Source organism: Carcharodon carcharias, chromosome 13, assembly GCF_017639515.1.
Source record: "Carcharodon carcharias isolate sCarCar2 chromosome 13, sCarCar2.pri, whole genome shotgun sequence".
NCBI classification, from domain to species: Eukaryota; Metazoa; Chordata; class Chondrichthyes; order Lamniformes; family Lamnidae; genus Carcharodon; species Carcharodon carcharias.
Window position 1 is genome coordinate 16914435 of NC_054479.1, and position 16636 is coordinate 16931070.

At 44.6% G+C, this 16636-nt stretch overlaps 1 protein-coding gene across 1 annotated transcript in view; it reads right to left on the reverse strand.

The window, feature by feature from the left end:
- Positions 1-16636, reverse strand: part of acacb (acetyl-CoA carboxylase beta) — a 126210-nt gene that overhangs the window by 43627 nt on the left and 65947 nt on the right. Inside the window, exons 26-29 of the mRNA XM_041202590.1 lie at positions 14774-14863; positions 11240-11358; positions 2621-2758; positions 172-271 (exon numbers count right to left, since the gene is read on the reverse strand). Of these exons, the coding sequence (XP_041058524.1) occupies positions 172-271; positions 2621-2758; positions 11240-11358; positions 14774-14863 (447 nt within the window). The remainder of the gene's footprint in view (positions 1-171; positions 272-2620; positions 2759-11239; positions 11359-14773; positions 14864-16636) is intronic.

Genomic DNA, 16636 nt, shown 5'->3' on the forward strand with positions numbered 1-16636 from the left:
TACAGCCACTTCCTCTCTGCTTTTGGCTTGCTTCTCTTGGGATTTCTTAGTGCGCTTTCCATTTTTTAAATAAATGTTACTTTGAAAGTCTACATACATCAGCTCATGAATACAATGTACAGGTTTATAGATCTTAAATTCCACATGTAAAGTGAGGAGATCAAAACCCACCTTAATATCCTCCTGATCAAAGAAAGTGGATCTTGTCTCAGGAAATAGCGGACTATCCGGAAATGGGTCAGCAAAGCAGGCAATCACTTCTTCAAAATTTCTTTAAAAAGTTTCAATATTCAAATTATAATCAGATTAATAATAGAAAGCATTTAATAATTTATACTGCCAATTTGGGCCCACCGATGAGACATCCACTGAATTTATTCTGTTTTCGTCTGTATTATTTATTCATTGCAGAGGCTATTTTTGTACAACACAGAATGGAAGCAGCCAATAAAGTCGTGTTACTGGCATTCAATTTTAATGCATTAGCAATGAAAATATTTCATGACTAGGTAATCTGCTGATACAGACACATAAATTAGGTTTTCTAATAATTTAGCTAAAAGCTATCTTTATTATATTGATTTTAAAAATCTATTTTAAAAAATCTTCTTTGCAGGTCTGCTCTTCTGAAAGTGCTGATGCATACTGGCATACATTCCATAGAATCTTTAACATCTATTATTTGAGACTCTACAGCAAGTATCAGCAGGCAATTGAACTGTGGATGGCATCACCTGACAGATTTGAAAGTGCGGGGGGCGGGGGGGTAAAGAGAGGATTCAAAGGAACCCAATGTTTGAAGAACAAAGGGTACAGGATAGAATGCAGCGGTGAAGCAAGTCACAAAGGTAGACAGAGGCAGGGACATATAGACAATGGGGGTCAGTGAGGAAGGGTGATGAGTGGGCAGGATGTAACATGAGGACAGGATGCAAGTGGTGGATTTCATGATGTATGGTAGGGAGAGAAGAGCTCAGTAAAGAGGTATTGGAGACATCAAATCTAGAAGTAATGAAAAAAGTGTCATTTCTGCAGCAAAGGGGCCGAACTAAAAGTGGAGACAGGCAATCTTTTGACGTGTGAGTAACAAGTCACAGTGATGGATGGCACGGTGAAATTTGAAGCAGAAGTCAAACTCAGAGTCAAAAAGAACATGAAGGTTGCACATAATCTGGTCTGTCCTCTGTGAACAGCTGAAGATAAGGGCACACAATTTGTGGCGGAAGGATGCCAATGCTCCTCCTGGTGTTCAGTTGTTGAAAATTCTAGCTCATTCACAGCCAAGCAACCTGTCATACATTGATGGTTGCAAATTCAAGGGTGAAGGTGGCGAGGTAAAGTTTTGTGCCACTGACAAACTTGTGAATATTGACCCACTAACCACAGATAACATCACAAAGGATGACTATGAACCTGGAAAAAAAGAAGTAGGTCGAGGCATAGGATCCTGGGTGCGCTGAGGGTGACCATGATGAGGTGGGAAGAGAGGCCATTGCAGGAGAGATGCTGAAACAAGAAAGTTTGGAACCTGCAAGGGTGAAGTACGAAGGAAAGGCAGTGGAGAAGTGGAAATGTCAAGGAGAGACCACATGCTAAAGGTCATAGTCAGAAAGGGGGTCCCTAATCACTTTAAACAGAACAGAGGCCAGATACAGGAATTCCAGAGTTTCAAAACTGTATCAATATTTTTGAAGTTGTTGCCTACTTTTTCCTTGTGCCCAGTTGGCATGTTTGCTCATGAAACTCATCAAAACAAGTAAAAACTCACTAGTGGTGCCCTAGCAAAAATAACGTTCCTTCTAGTTTTGAAAGGAATTGAGCATTTAGGCTTGGGCTGATAAACGGCAAGTAACGTTCATGCCACACAAGTGCCAGGCAATGGCCATCTTCAACAAGAGAGAATACAACTATCTTCCCAATGGTATTACCATTGCTGAATCCCCCACTATCAACATTGATCAGAAGCTGAACTGGACCAGCCATATAAATACTGTGGCTACAAGAGCAGGTCAGATGCTGAAAATTCTACATCAGTTAACTCACCTCCTAACTCCCTAAAACCTGTCCACCATCTACAAGGCACAAGTCAGGAGTGTGATGGAATTCTCTCCACTTGCCTGGATGCTTGCAGCTCCCACAATACTCAAGATGCTTGACACCATCCAGGACAAAGCAGCTGCTTGATTTGCACCTCATCCACAAACATTCACTCCCTCCACCACCGACACACTGTGGTACCATCTACAAGATGCACTGCAGCAACTCACCAAGGCTCCTTTGACTGCACCTTCCAAACCCACAACCTCCACCATCTAGAAGGACAAGAGCAGCAGTTGCATGGGAACATCACCACCTGCAAGTTCCCCTCCAAGCCACACACCATCCTGACTTGGAATTATATCGTCTTACATTTACTGTTGCTGAAGTCTAAAACCTGGACCTCCCTCCCTAACAGCACTGTTGGTGTAGTGCAGTGACTCACCATCACCTTCTCAAGGGCAATCAGTGATTGGCAGCAAATGCTGGCCTTGTCAGCGATGCTCACATCCTGTGAAAGAATATTAAAAATGAAAGCTTTCGTGGATAACTCTTGCATATTCTTGGTTTAGACAATACTTACTTAACTAAATCTTCAAATGCTTCAAATGCAACCATGACTCCCATTCGCTGGCATATAGGTGACTGCTTGCTAGATTTGAAGAGGTCATTGCTCTGTCGATTCAACTCATAGTGAACGGTGCTGGTTGGAACGCACATCCTACAAATTAGGGAAAAAAAGAACCAATCGGGTACATAAAAATATATGCAAAATGAGAAACTTTAACCTTTCTTTATGCTAACTTCGATAAACTACATTGGAATCAGATTAATGCAGAGTTGCAAAAGGACTTAATTCCAGACTAACTAATGCCTTTCACTGTTCAGAAGACTAACTAATGCCTTTCACTGTTCAGATTTCCCTATCCTGCTCTTGTTTAATTGCACTAGCACGTTGACGACACCCAATATATCCTGTGCCTACACACAATAGTTCCTAACAAGAGAACCAAATCAAAAAGCTTGGAACCTGGAACAGTGGCACTTACCCATAATTCTTAACAGAGAAAAGAGAGAAAACAGCAACCCTGAGTGGAGGAAAAAGTGAGTACAGAGTGCTGAGGAAAGGAAAGCTCTTTCAAAGAACCCTAGGCATTGAATGTAACAAAAAAAAATCAACAATGCAAAAGAATTGGTAGAACAGAATATTTCAAACTCTGAACCACAACCTAGCACATGATTGTAGTAGGAGCTTTTATCCTTTAAACCTAAATGTCAAAATATTTAAAACACATAACTTGTTGCATTTTAATTTATTTATTTTTAGAATCCTCATATCCTTTAAAACCTATTATTTTTTTCCCCTCTTCAGTTCTATAATTGATATCAGCCATACGAAATGAAGGATCATGAAGTATCACATTTTTATGGTTTAGTGACTGTACTTCACTTCTTTCCTGGGATGGTTTAGAAAAGATAATATATCAATGGTTAGTACTTCCGAATTTAGAAATAGCATAAAAATGTAAGTTAGTGATAAGCCAGTGAAAAGCAAGTGCATTTTGTGGAATCTGGAGTGTACTTGCAAATCTCTTGAATACTATATAGTCAAGTCCAGATGAATGTGAGCTAGAGGACCCACTTTACAGAAAGGTTTTGAGATGAGTACATGATAGGGCAAAGCCTGACAAACATTCCTAAGCCTCCTATGACTATGAAAGGAGGGGTTTTTAATGTTAGGTGGTTGTGATGATTTCATGCGTTCAGCCAGTTTTCACAAGTTATCTTCTACACTAACAAAGTGACGGTCTGCAAGAGCCAATCTCAACTGAAACAATCTAATGAAAATATAGAGGTTTATATCCATTTTAAGTGCCCAGTTGACCAAACCAAAATACCTGTTGTTTAGCTATGGTCATGTTACTGAAACACTCTGGATCCAACATTTGTCTTTGGTATTGTGACCCATTTTTAAAGGCTGCTGGTTGAATTTTAATTTTTAAATCTTTTCCAGTAAATTTTAACAGTAATTGTAGGTTAGAGGAACAACAACTTGCATTTAGATAGCAGACGGCTCACAGTGCTCCACAGGAGCATTATCAAAAAAAAAATTGACAGCAAGCCTCCTGAGAAGATATTGGGATAGGTGACCAAGAGTTTGATCAAAGGGGTAGATTTTAAGGAGCATCTTAAAGGAGCAGAGAGAGGTTAGAGAGGAGGAGAGATTTAGGAGGGAATTTCAGAGCTTACACCACCGACCTGTTCTTTGTCTTCCATCACTGCTGAAAGCAAACCTTAACTGCACAGTCTCCAACTTTAATTATTCCAGGATCCACAATTTCTTAACTCCTATCTGCTTTTTAAAAATGAAAGCTTCTGTCACCTAATCACTGCTTCTTCAACTTGCTCCTTTCAACGCTGGCTGTGTCATGTTCCAGGTCAGGGCTTCGAAAACTGAGGCCACAACCCCCAGAGGGCTCATGAGATGACATTTTGGGGTCGTGAGCCCCATGGCAGCAATGGCGGCCATAGAGCTGGGACTGTTTGTTAACAGTCGTGAGGCCTCTTTAAATCCTTGCATTTTAAAAAAATTGGTGGACAAAGGACAGATCTTTGAGGCCTGTAAGGTAAGTGCTTGTTTTTAAAACTCTGCAGCTCAAACAATTCCCACCACGCTGAACATCTGTCCCCTTCACCCACCACCCCACCCCCCCCCCCACCTGTCTCCCACCCCCAAACCCCCGCTCAGCAATTAAGCTTCCATCCACCCTCACCTCGCCTGGGGTCACACAAAAAGGGATCACACCGAGAAAAAGTTTGGGAAGAACGGTTCAAGGTCAATTTCTCAAAAATAATGAAATATTTTATTTTCTGCTCCAGCCAACTTGCAAACTGCGGTTCAAAAATTGTTGCAGAAAAGTTTCAATTTCAGGAAAGTTATTGCAAATGTCAGAAGGCATGCACTTTGAAATTTTTACACACATTGTAGAAGATTTTGCAGACCAAAATTTGCAATCTTTTGAGAGGTAGGGAGGATTTGATGCAAAGTGTGTTAGAATTTACCAAATCATAACTTCATCATGTTAGAAAACATGTAATGTGAAGGACCTTTAACACTGGAACATATAAAGCAGCAATAATCCATCTACTGACTGGATTAATAGGAGGTAATGGGGATTGAAGAACAAACCTCAATGGAGGGACTAAAATGGGTGGGAAAGCAAGTGAATTTCCCTCTATACTACCCAACAATGGGCCTTAGTCCAAAGAGCTGGTACTAAATTTGCAAATTATGGGCAGTTTTACTTTAGTTGTTGACACAAACACAGATATAACTCAAACAGTTATTTTACTAATTTATCTTCATATTTGTTAAGAGAAAGTAATCCAGTCACATTCTATATAACACAGATGTGGTCTGTTTGAATCCATCCAATTCAACTTGGTTCAAAACTTGGTAATAGTTAATGCTCAACAATAACACAATCAATCCAGGCCTCCATTTCCATATTCCCTTAATTTTTCGCCAATTGGGTTAGTGATTCACTATTTGCAAGACAGTATTTGTTTCTCTTGATCCATGCAATAAATACATGAACTGTACTCTACCTGTATAGGGTAGGATTGCTTCCTCTGAAATTGAACATTTAACACACAAAAAGTTAAGTAGCTTGGTAACTGTAGTTATGATCATTTCACCCAATAATACAATCAAAATATCATTCAGTAAATAAACATACCATTCTCCTCAGCCAGTTTTTTTTTAACTGATTCAATGCCTCTGAGGTTACTGTTCACTGTGCAGCATTGAATGATACCACATAGGCCTGGAAGATTAGTTCAATCATCAGTCTGTGTGGAGTTAGTTGATGTGGGACAGGGCAGTACTTGAAGTATTGGGGAGGGAGGGGTGGCGTTATAATTAACTTCAAATCCTGTGTGCTTTGGAGTGGTGGGGGGGGGAATCATCTCCCGTCCAATGATTCCTGCTGGAAAAGTCACTTGAGTGGATATGAAATCAGGTGTGGTTTGGAAGTATTTCACCTTTCCTCTATTTTTACTTAGTTGTGTTGAAGGGTCTTTCGGACTCGAAACGTTAACTGTGTTCCTCTCCGCAGATGCTGCCAGACCTGCTGAGTTTTTCCAGGTATTTTTGTTTTTGTTTTGGATTTCCAGCATCCGCAGTGTTTTGCTTTTATCTTAGTGGTTTGGAAGGTATGGTTGAAGGAGCCTTGGTGAGTTGCTGCAGTGCATCATGTAGATGGTACACACTGCTGTCACTATGCATTGGTGGTGGAGGTAGTGAATGTTTAAGGTGGTGGATGGGATGCTGGGTAAGCAGGCTGCTTTGTCCAGTATGATATCAAGCTGGAACTGCACACATCCAAGCAGAGAGTATTCCATCACACTCCAGGCTTGGGGCTTCTAGATGGTGGATAAGCTTTGGGGAGTCAGGGGGTGAGTTACTCGCCACACAATTACCAGCCTCTGACCTGCTTTTGTAGCCACAGGATTTATATGGCTGGTCCAGTTCAGTTTCTGGATGTTGATAGTGGGGGATTCAGTGGTGGTAATGTCACTGAATGATTAGATTTGCTCTTGTTGGAGATCATCATTGCCTGGCACTTGTATGGTGTGAATGTTCCTTGTCATTTATCAGCCCAAGCCTGAATGTTATCCAGGTCTTGCTGCATGTAGACACGGACTTCTTCTGTAGCAGAGGGGTTGCGAATGGTGCTGCACGTTGTGCAATCATGAGCAAACATCCCCACTTCTGACCTTATGATGAAATAGCTGAAGATGATAAGACCTAGGACACTACCCTGAGGAACTCCTGCTCCTGATTCCCATTGACTCCAGTTTTGCTAGCGCTCCTTGATGCCACACTCAGTCAAATGCTGCATTGATGTTAAGGGGAGTTACTCTTACCTCCTGAATTCAGCTCTTTTGAATGGCTCTGGTGGAACCCAAACTGGGATGTCAGTGAGCAGGCTATCGCTTTGTAAGTGCCACTCGATATCACTACTGACAACCCCTTCCATCATTTTACTGATGATCAAGAATTGATTGATAAGGTGGTAACTGACTGGGTTGAATTTGTCTTGATTTTTGTGGACAGGACATACCTGGGCAATTTTCCACATTTCTGGGTAGATGCCAGTGTTGCAGCTGTACTAGAACAGCTTGGCAAGAGGTCCGACTAGTCCTGGAGCACAAGTTTTCAGTGCTATTATGTTGTCAGGACACATGGCCTTTGCAGTATCCAGTGCTTTCAGCCATTTCTTGGTGTCACATGGAGTGAATCAAATTGGCTGAAGACTGGCATTTGTGCTCTGTGATGCTGGGGATCCCAGGAGGAGGCTAAGATGGATCAGCCACATGGTACTTCTGGCTGAAGGTGGTTGCAAATACTTCAGCTTTCTCTTTTGCACTGATGTGCTGGGCTCCCCCATCATTGAAGATGGAGATATTTGTGAAATTTCCTCCTCCAGTGAGTTGTTTAATTGTCCACCACCATTCCTGACAAGATGTGGCAGGGCTGCAGAGCTCAGATCTGATCTATTGGTTGTTGGGTCATTTAGCTCTGTCTAGTGCATGCTGCTTTTGCTTTTTGGCATGCAAGTAGCCCTGTGTTGTAGCTTCACCAGGTTGACACCTCATTTTTAGGTATGCCAAAAGCTGCTCCTAGCATCCTCTCCTGAAATCTTCAATGAGCCAGGGTTGATCTTCTGGCTTGATGGTAATGGTAGAGTGGGGGATAGGCTGAGCCTTGAGGTTACAGATCGTGGTTGTATACAATTCTGCTGCTGCTGATGGCGCATCGCGTCTCATGGTTGCCCAGTTTTCAGTTGCTAGATCTGTTTGAAATCTATCCTATTAAGCATAGTGGTAGTGCCACTCAACATGATGGAGGGTATCCTCAATGTGAAGACAGGATTTCATCTCCACAAGGACTGTGCGGTGGTCACTCCTACCAATACTGTCTTGGACAGATGCATCTGTGACAGGTAGATTGGTGAGGAGGAGGTCAAGTAGGTTTCTCCCTTTTGTAAGTTCCCTCACCACCTGCCGCAGACCCAGTACAGCAGCTATGTCCTTTAGGACATAGCCAGCTCAGACAGTAGTGGTGCTATTGAATCTCTCATGCTGATGGACATTGAAGTCCCCACCCAGAGTATATTCTTGCCACCCTCAGGGCTTCCTTCAAGTGATGTTCAACATGGAGGAGCACTGATTCGTCAGCTGAGGTGGGGTGGGTGATAGGTGGCAATCAGCAGGAGATATCCTTGTTCATATTTGAACATCACTGATGCCATGAGATTTCATGGTGTCCCATGAAATGGAGGAATCCCAGGGAAACTCCCTCCTGACTGTATACCACTATGCTGCCACTTCTGGTGGGTCTGGCCTGCCAGTGGGACAGGGCATACTCAAGGATGGTGATGTCTGAAACATAGTCATACTCATGCCTTACAGATAACGTCAGGCTGCTGCTTGACTAGTCTGTGGGACAACTTTCCCAATTTTGGCACAAGCCCCCAAATGTTAGTAAGGGGGACTTTGCAGGATCAAGAGGGCTGGGTTTGCCATTGCTTTTTCTGGTGCCTAGGTTGATGCCAGGTGGTCTGTCCAGTTTCATTTCTTATCCTCTTTTCTGTAGCGGTTTGATACAACTGAGTGGCTTTCCCGGCCACTTCAGGGTGCAGTTAAGAGTCAAACCACATCGCTGTGGGTCTGGAGTCACATGTAGGCCAGACCAGGTAAGGAGAGCAGATTTCCTTCCCTAAAGGATGTTCGTGAACCAGGTAGGTTGTTATGAAAATTCACAATGTTTTGTGGCCACCATTACTGAGATAAGCTTTTAAATCCAGAATGATTAATTGAATTTAAATTCCACTTGCTTCTTTGGTGGGATTTGAACTCATGTCCCTACAGCATGAGCCTGGGTGTCTAGTGACATTACCACTATGCCACCTACTCTGCAAAAGGAGTTCACTCACACTCTCTATTCAGTGAGAACCAAGTATATTTTATTCTCTCTTGCCTGATAGAAGCTGGTGGAGTGAGCACCCAGTTTTGCAGGACAGCAGGCTTTCCCACTGTGCAGGGTCCCATTGACATTGCTATGTGGGCAAAGGTGAGGTGAAGCATATAAATGTTAGAGGCAAGTCCTGATTGATAGTGATTGTTGGTAGGTGAGGGATGGGGGTGCGGTGAATTGAGCAGTGTCTAAGGTTAGTAGTGCAGATGGTGTGATATGGTTCGTTTGAAGATGCATTCACTCTCTTGACTGTTCGTGTGAGGTCACTGAACTTCCTGTCGCACTGCATCCAGGTCCTCAGCGCTTGACCCCTGGCATTGACTTCCTATCTGCTCCCACTGTTTTCTAAATGAACCAGTAGTCTGGAGGGTGCCCTGGGCCCCTGTGGATACAAGATGCTGTTTCTACTTTCCACTTCCTCCACCTAGTCCTCCAGTGCAGTGTCTGAAAACTTAGAGCTCACTTTCTCCAGTGTTGTGCCATTATACACTGTTTTCAATATCAGATGCATTTCCTGCCTGACTGCCAGCCCCTGCTCCAGCCACATTGCATCTCCCCTTTAAGAAGTGCAGGCTAGCCAAAGTGTTGCTGACAAGTTACGATTTTGGGACCCATTTGATGCATGCAGCCAATGAATAGCGTGGTTACTACTAGCTGAAATGAGAAGACAGCATGAAGTTGCCATACTGCCTATATGACATTGAATGGGCATGGTTAATTGTGCGTGCAATCCCCGAGCCCATTTTCAGGGCCTATCCCCCATTGAATTAATTGGGGGAAGGCTAATTATGGCTCACTAACTTGATCAAGTTTTTCAAAGAAGTGACAAAGATGATCAACGATGGAAGGGCAGTGGTTGTTATCTACATGGATTTCAGTAAGGCCTTTGACAAGGTCTCATGTGGCAGACTGGTACAGAAGGTAAAGTCGCACGGGATCAGAGGTGAGCTGGCAAGATGGATACAGAATTGGCTTGGACATAGGAGCAGTGGAAGGGTGCTTTTCTGAATGGAGACCTGTGACTCATGGTGTTCCGCAGGGATCAGTGCTGGGACCGTTGCTGTTTGTAGTATACGTAAGTGATTTGGAGGAAAATGTAACTGGGCTAATTAGTAAGTTTGCAGATGACACTAAGGTTGGAGGAGTTGCAGATAGTGAAGGGGATTGTCAAAGGATACAATGGGATATAGATCGGTTGGAGACTTGGGCAGAGAAATGGCAGATGGAGTTTAATCCGGACAAATGCGAGTTAAAGCATTTTGGAAGGTCTAATACAGGTAGGAATTGTACAGTAAATGGCAGAACTCTTAAATGCATCGACAGGCAGAGGGATCTGGGTGTACACAGGTCACTGAAAGTGGCAACTCAGGTGGATAAGGTAGTCAAGAAGGCATATGGCAGGCTTGCCTTCATCGGGAGGGGTATTGAGTATAAAAGCTGGGAAGTCATGCTGCAGCTGTATAGAACCTTGGTTAGGCCACAATTGGAATACTGCGTGCAATTCTGGTCGCCACATTACCAGAAGGATATGGAAGTGTTGGAGAGGGTGCAGAGGAGGTTTACCAGGATGCTGCCTGGTCTGGAGGTTATTAGCTATGAGGAGAGGTTGGAGAAACTCGGATTGTTCTCACTAGTGCGACGGAGATTGAGGGGTGACTTGATTATGAGTGGCATGGACAGAGTAGATAGTCAGAAGCTTTTTCCCAGGGTGGAAGAGTCAATTACTAGGGGACATAGATTTAAGGTGAGAGGAGAAAACTATAGAGGAGATGTGCGAGGCAAGTTTTTTACGCAGAGGGTAGTGAGTGTCTGGAATTCGCTGCCAGAGGAGGTGGTGGAAGCAGGTACGATAGTGGTGTTTAAGGGGCATCCTAACAAATACATGAATAGGATGGGATAGAGGGATACGGACCCCGGAAGTGCAAAATGTTTTAGTTTGACAGGCAATATGATCGGCGCAGGCTTGGAGGGCTGAAGGGCCTGTTCCTGTGCTGTACTTTTCTTTGTTCTTTCTTTGTTTGTTCTTTGAATGCTCTGCTAAAGTACAGCATATGGCATTGACACACATTCTCCAGTAACAATTTGAGCGCAGTCAAAGCAGTGAAAACATTTTTGGTTCGAATTCCACAACATCCAGAGTTTAGCTTAAAATGGCAGTACCTGTTTGGATGAGACGTAGGAAGCATGAACTGGAAATCCACCACACAAATGCCATTGTGCAGCTGATGGTGTTGTACACTGTTGAGTTCATAGGCAATGTATGCTCTCCGCACGTAAACCTTCAAATAAAAGGAAAGTATTTTTATCACCTGAAAGTTCAGTGTCAAACCACAAATCTCTTCAAGAGACAGAACTGAAGCAAGAGTGTGAAGGCACAAGAACAAAGACCTCAGGAACTGCCAATATAGAGGAAGCCATCCACTCGTCAGAGGGGTGAAATGAACATTAACATTGTTTTTATTCTCCATTATGTTGACCATCAAGATACAGTTGTGGCTTCATCAAAACTGAGTTCTCTTATTAGAGAGTGTTACTGGGCTTTTCCCAATTTTGGCTCAATGTACAGACCAGTCCCACACCTGGTCAGTCCTGAGTTATTTGATCAGAGCCAGAATGACAGCGGTGGTGTTACAGTTGGTCTTAGCAACCAGAGACTATGGAAAGGGAGATTGGTTAAATGGGAGGAGTTGAGAAAAATCTGAGGCTGTACTTTCTAAGTGCTATCCAATGGGCAGAATTTTCCATTTGACATGCAAGGGGCAGGACTCACAGGCCGACACGTAAAATGACGCGCGGTGACATCGGGCGAACGTCCCGACATCATCGCGCACCATCGTGATATTTCAGTGGGCAGGCGTGCGACGATCTCCGTTGTGCGCCCACCATTAATTAACAGGCCACGTAAGGCCCTTGAGGCTCCAATTTACGGAGATTTTGCGGCACCCGTGCGACCTTCGGCTCATTGCACGGGCGCAACAGGCAGGCAGGTAGCAGAAATTTGTTTGAACCTCATCCATGAGCGGGAGGAGAGGGCTCAGCGGGGTCACGGTTCCACAGATTTAAAAGTTATTGTACCAAAGTTACTGAAACTTGCCTGTGTGAGCTGGAAAACATCAAAACGCATACCAGCTGCTTGGACTGGACTCATAACCTTCAGGTCAGCACTTTGCAGTGAAGATTTGTTTTGGGGCCTGTAGGTTTCAGGAAGCCTCCCTGAGCCTGGGAATGGGAGGTGATCTCTCCGCTGGAGGCACCTCCTCTGAGGAGCAAAGGAGGGCTAGAAGGGGGTGGAGGCCAGGAGTGCACATTCAGCCTCCCAAGGAGCCACCTTTGAGAGGACAGGCGCAGGCACAAGGGGCGCAGGGCCAAGAGGTAGTCCAAGACGGAAGGGGCCGCAGAAGATGGCACTACCACACTGCCAGGGTATACAGGCAGCAAAGCAGCTACCTCAATATGTCTGAGATGCAATGCTGAAAGAGGCTCCATCTGTCAAGGGAGACAGTCAACACTATCTGTCAGATGATTGAGCCAGAGATCTCAGCTAACTGTGTGAGTGGACACCCAATGCCCATGGCTTTAAGGGTCCCGGCTGCCCTCAACCTCTGTGCCTCTGGCTCTTTCCAGGGGTCGGTGGGTGATCTTTGCGGTGTCTCCCAATCAGCTGTGCAGGTCACAAATGCCCTGTTCAGTTACGCATTGACTTTCACCACTATTGCTGGGACGAGGCTAGCCAGACACAGCGAGCCAGAGGCTTCGCAGCCATTGCTGGCTCCCCCCATGTCCAGGGTGCTATGGACTGTACACACGTGGCCATCAAGGCGTCAGCAGGTGAGCCTGGTGCCTTCGTCAACAGGAAGGGCTTCCACTCCATGAACGTGCAGATAGTGTGAAATCACAGGATGCAGATTCTACAAGTCTGTGCAAGGTACCCAGGCAGCTCCCATGATGCCTACATCCTCAGACTCTCCCAGGTGCTGGCGGTCTTCAGTGCTCCAGCCCGGCTGGATGGATGGTGAAAAGAGCTATCACCTCAGAAAGTGGCTCATGAGGCCTCTCTGTCATCCAAGAACAGAAGCTGAGCAGTGGTAAAGTAGAAGTCATGCCTCCACAAGGACTGGGGTGGAGGGAGCCATCGGTCTTCTCAAAATGCACTCCCAATGCCTGGACTCCAGTACCCCCCAGATCAAGTGTCGCTGATAGTGGTTGCATGCTGCACACTACACAATCTTGTGCTGCAAAGTGGGGAATGCTGTGGATGAAGAAGATGTAGACGGAGTGGCTGCGGCTGAACACATTGAGTCCTGCAGTGAGTCCGAAGATGATAATGGAGAGGGAATTGATGAGGGGGCAGACGCTGACCCGGGCATACTCCAGGGACACGCGGGATGCTCTAATCCAAGGAACCTTCAGCTAACACAGCACATATGAATCTCCAACACATGCCTGTCATGTAGCCTCCATAATGGAGACTTTACTGCCAAATCTATCAGGATAGGAGCATTGACGATGGGCCCAATCAATAAATGTCAATGACACACAAATCACTCATAACATCTCAGGAATCCATCCACCTGCCCAAGAAAAGAGGCACCCCCAGCCATGTTAGACGATCTTAATTTAATGCTTTCACAAAAGTCTCTTAAAATAACACAAATAAAATGGTGTTGCACTGCAAACACAATCAAAATCAGAAGGAACTCATCGAGGGGCCAACAAAAATCCAGATCTTCGGCTGTGATGAACTCGGGGTGTGCTTAAGGTGCCTTAATTTTACGTTTGCGGGTGCTATGTCTTTGTGGTGCCCCCTCGCTGGCACTGGCATCTGAGACAGCCTGCTCTCTCTGCTGTCCTGTTGGCCTCGATGACCTTGGCAGACGTCATCTGGCCCATGGAGCCGATTCACCGCCCGCCCGCCCACTCCTGTTGTCCCTGGGAGTCGCCAAACACCCTGGGGCAGGCCTTAATTGGCCCACCCGCGTAAAATGGCTGCGCGGACCTGATCGCTGGCGGCAATAGGGTCCGCATCCACCCACGCCCGGTCCCGCGTCACCCCACCCCGCCAGACGGAAAATTCTGCCCAATGTGTGGACGAGGGCAGGATTAGGCAAATATATAATATCCTACGGTTGAATAAGCTGCTAACACCAGAAGAACACCTATAGATGCTGTATGACAATAAGGCAGTCGAAAGACAAATACAAAAGCAAGGGGATCACAAGTGCTGGGACTTAGCCGACAACCCATGGCACTGAATGATCTCCATGTGCTTTGTAATAGCGCAAGCAATTGCAGTCATTGCTTTAAATATCTTGGTATGTTGGATAAAGCATGTGATGTGGCAATTGTCATGACAAATGCATAACTATGAATTTGTATCATTGATTAAGGAATGAGAGGTCAGGAATTGTTATTCAGCTGCAAGGCAGGAGCGGGTAAGGATTTGAAATTGAAATCTTTTGCTCAGGGTCTGCTAGAGCGCACATTGGAAATATTCACCTGGGTGAGATTCCAGAGGACCACTCTTAGAATCACACAACAGCAACTGTTAGTGGGCACAAGTGAAGAAGATTAAAATTTTTTAAAAATTTGTTTAAGTAGAAAGGGAATGAAAAGCAAAAGAAAGAATGAAATCCATTAATTAATGCAATATCGCATCTGAACCATAAACATATTTTCAGTAAATGATGAATTTACCTCAAGAGCTGCCATCCTTACAACCTGGTTGATGTGATAGAAGAAACTGGGCAGGACATCAAAGATGGAGGTCTCTGAGAGGATCAATTTCTAAAGCCAAACAACAATAAAATCAATCTCTAGTCCATTAATCCCTGGTTGGCCCATCAAAAAAAGCCAAAACTTTAAATATTCAGAATTTAAAAAAAAAAATTGTAGTCTTCACGCTGGAAAGGGTTATTGCTTGTTTTAATAGCATAAATATATCAAATGATTTGGCTGTGGGGTTTAAATTAATATTTCCAAGTTTGCAGATGACACAAAACTAGGTAGAAGTGAGTTGTGAGGAGGATGCAAAGGGATTTGGAGAGGGTAAGTGAATGGGCAAAAATCTGGCAGACGGAATACAATGTGGAGAAATTTGAGTTTATCCTCTTTGGTAGGAAAAACGGAAATGCAGAGTATACCTTAAGGGGTGAGAGGCTGGGAAATGTTGAACTTCAAAGGGACTCGGATGCCCTTGCTCATGAGTCACTGAAAGCTAACATACAGGCACAGCAAGCAATTAAGAAGGCAAATTGTATTTTGGCCTTTATTACAGGAGAATTTGAGTATAGGAGTAAAGATTTCATACTGAAATTATATAGGGCCTTGTTGAGACTGCACCTGGAGTATTGTGTGCAGTTTTGGTCTCCTTACCTAAAGAATGATATACTTGCCATAGGGGGAGTGCAACAAAGGTTCACCAGACTAATTGCTGGGATGGAAGGATTGTCCAATGAGAAAAAATTAAATAGACTAGCTCTTTGTTCGCTGGAGTTTAGAAGGACGAGAGGTGATCTCATTCAAACATACAAAGTTCTCACAAAGCTCGACAGGGTAGATGTAGGAAGAATGTTTCCCTGACTGGGGAGTCTAGAACCAGGGGACTCAGTCTGCAAATGAGGGACAGGCAATTTAGGACTGAGATATCAAGGAACTTCTTCACTCCGAGGGTGGTGAATATTTGGAATCCTCTGCCCAGAGGGCTGTGAAGGCTTAGTCGTTGGATATGTTCGAGACTGAGATCGGTAGATTTCTACACATTAAAAACATCAAGGGACACAGGGATAGAGCAGGAAAATGGTGTTGAAGTAGAAGATCAGACATGATTACATTGGGGTGAATTTTTTTCCCGTCGGGGGGTTGTGCGGGAGCGGGTGCAGGTGCGTGTGCAGTTGATCACCCCCACGATCGGCTGGGCGCCGCCATTTTACGTGGGTGGGCCAATTAAGGCCCGCAAAAGAGCCCAGTAATCTCCCTGAGGCACAGAGCTGCCTCAGGGAGATTAGGTTAAGTTTAAAAAATTTTAATAAAGGAAAAAAAAATAAAGGAAACAGTCACATGAGCTGGGACAAGTCTACGAATTTTATTTAAATTTTTTTCAAACCTTTAAAAACCTTTGTGAAGCCTCATCCCGCCCGTGAATGAGATTCCATGAAAAATGCGAAGGCCGGCTGGGCTCTTCACCCACCCGCCAACCTTAAGGTTGGATGGGCAGCTCAGTTTATCGTTTTAATGGATAGTTAACTGGCCTTAGGAGGCCTTTGACAGTTTGGCGGGTGCGTAGCCGACTCAGGTGCGTGCCCACCGAACTGAAAAGCGGTGACACTGGGACGCACGCCCAATGTTGCCACACGTCATTTTATGCCTCGGTGAGCAGGCCCCGCCCCCGCTCACAGAGCCGAAGATTCTGCCCATTGAATGGTGGAGCGGGCTTGAAGGGCTGAATGGCCTACTCCTGCTCCTATTTCTTACATTCTTATGTTTTTAAGTAGTCATTCAGTGCATCATCTCTACCTTAGTCACAGTGCAACAACTACATGCCCTCCAGTCCCAGACATG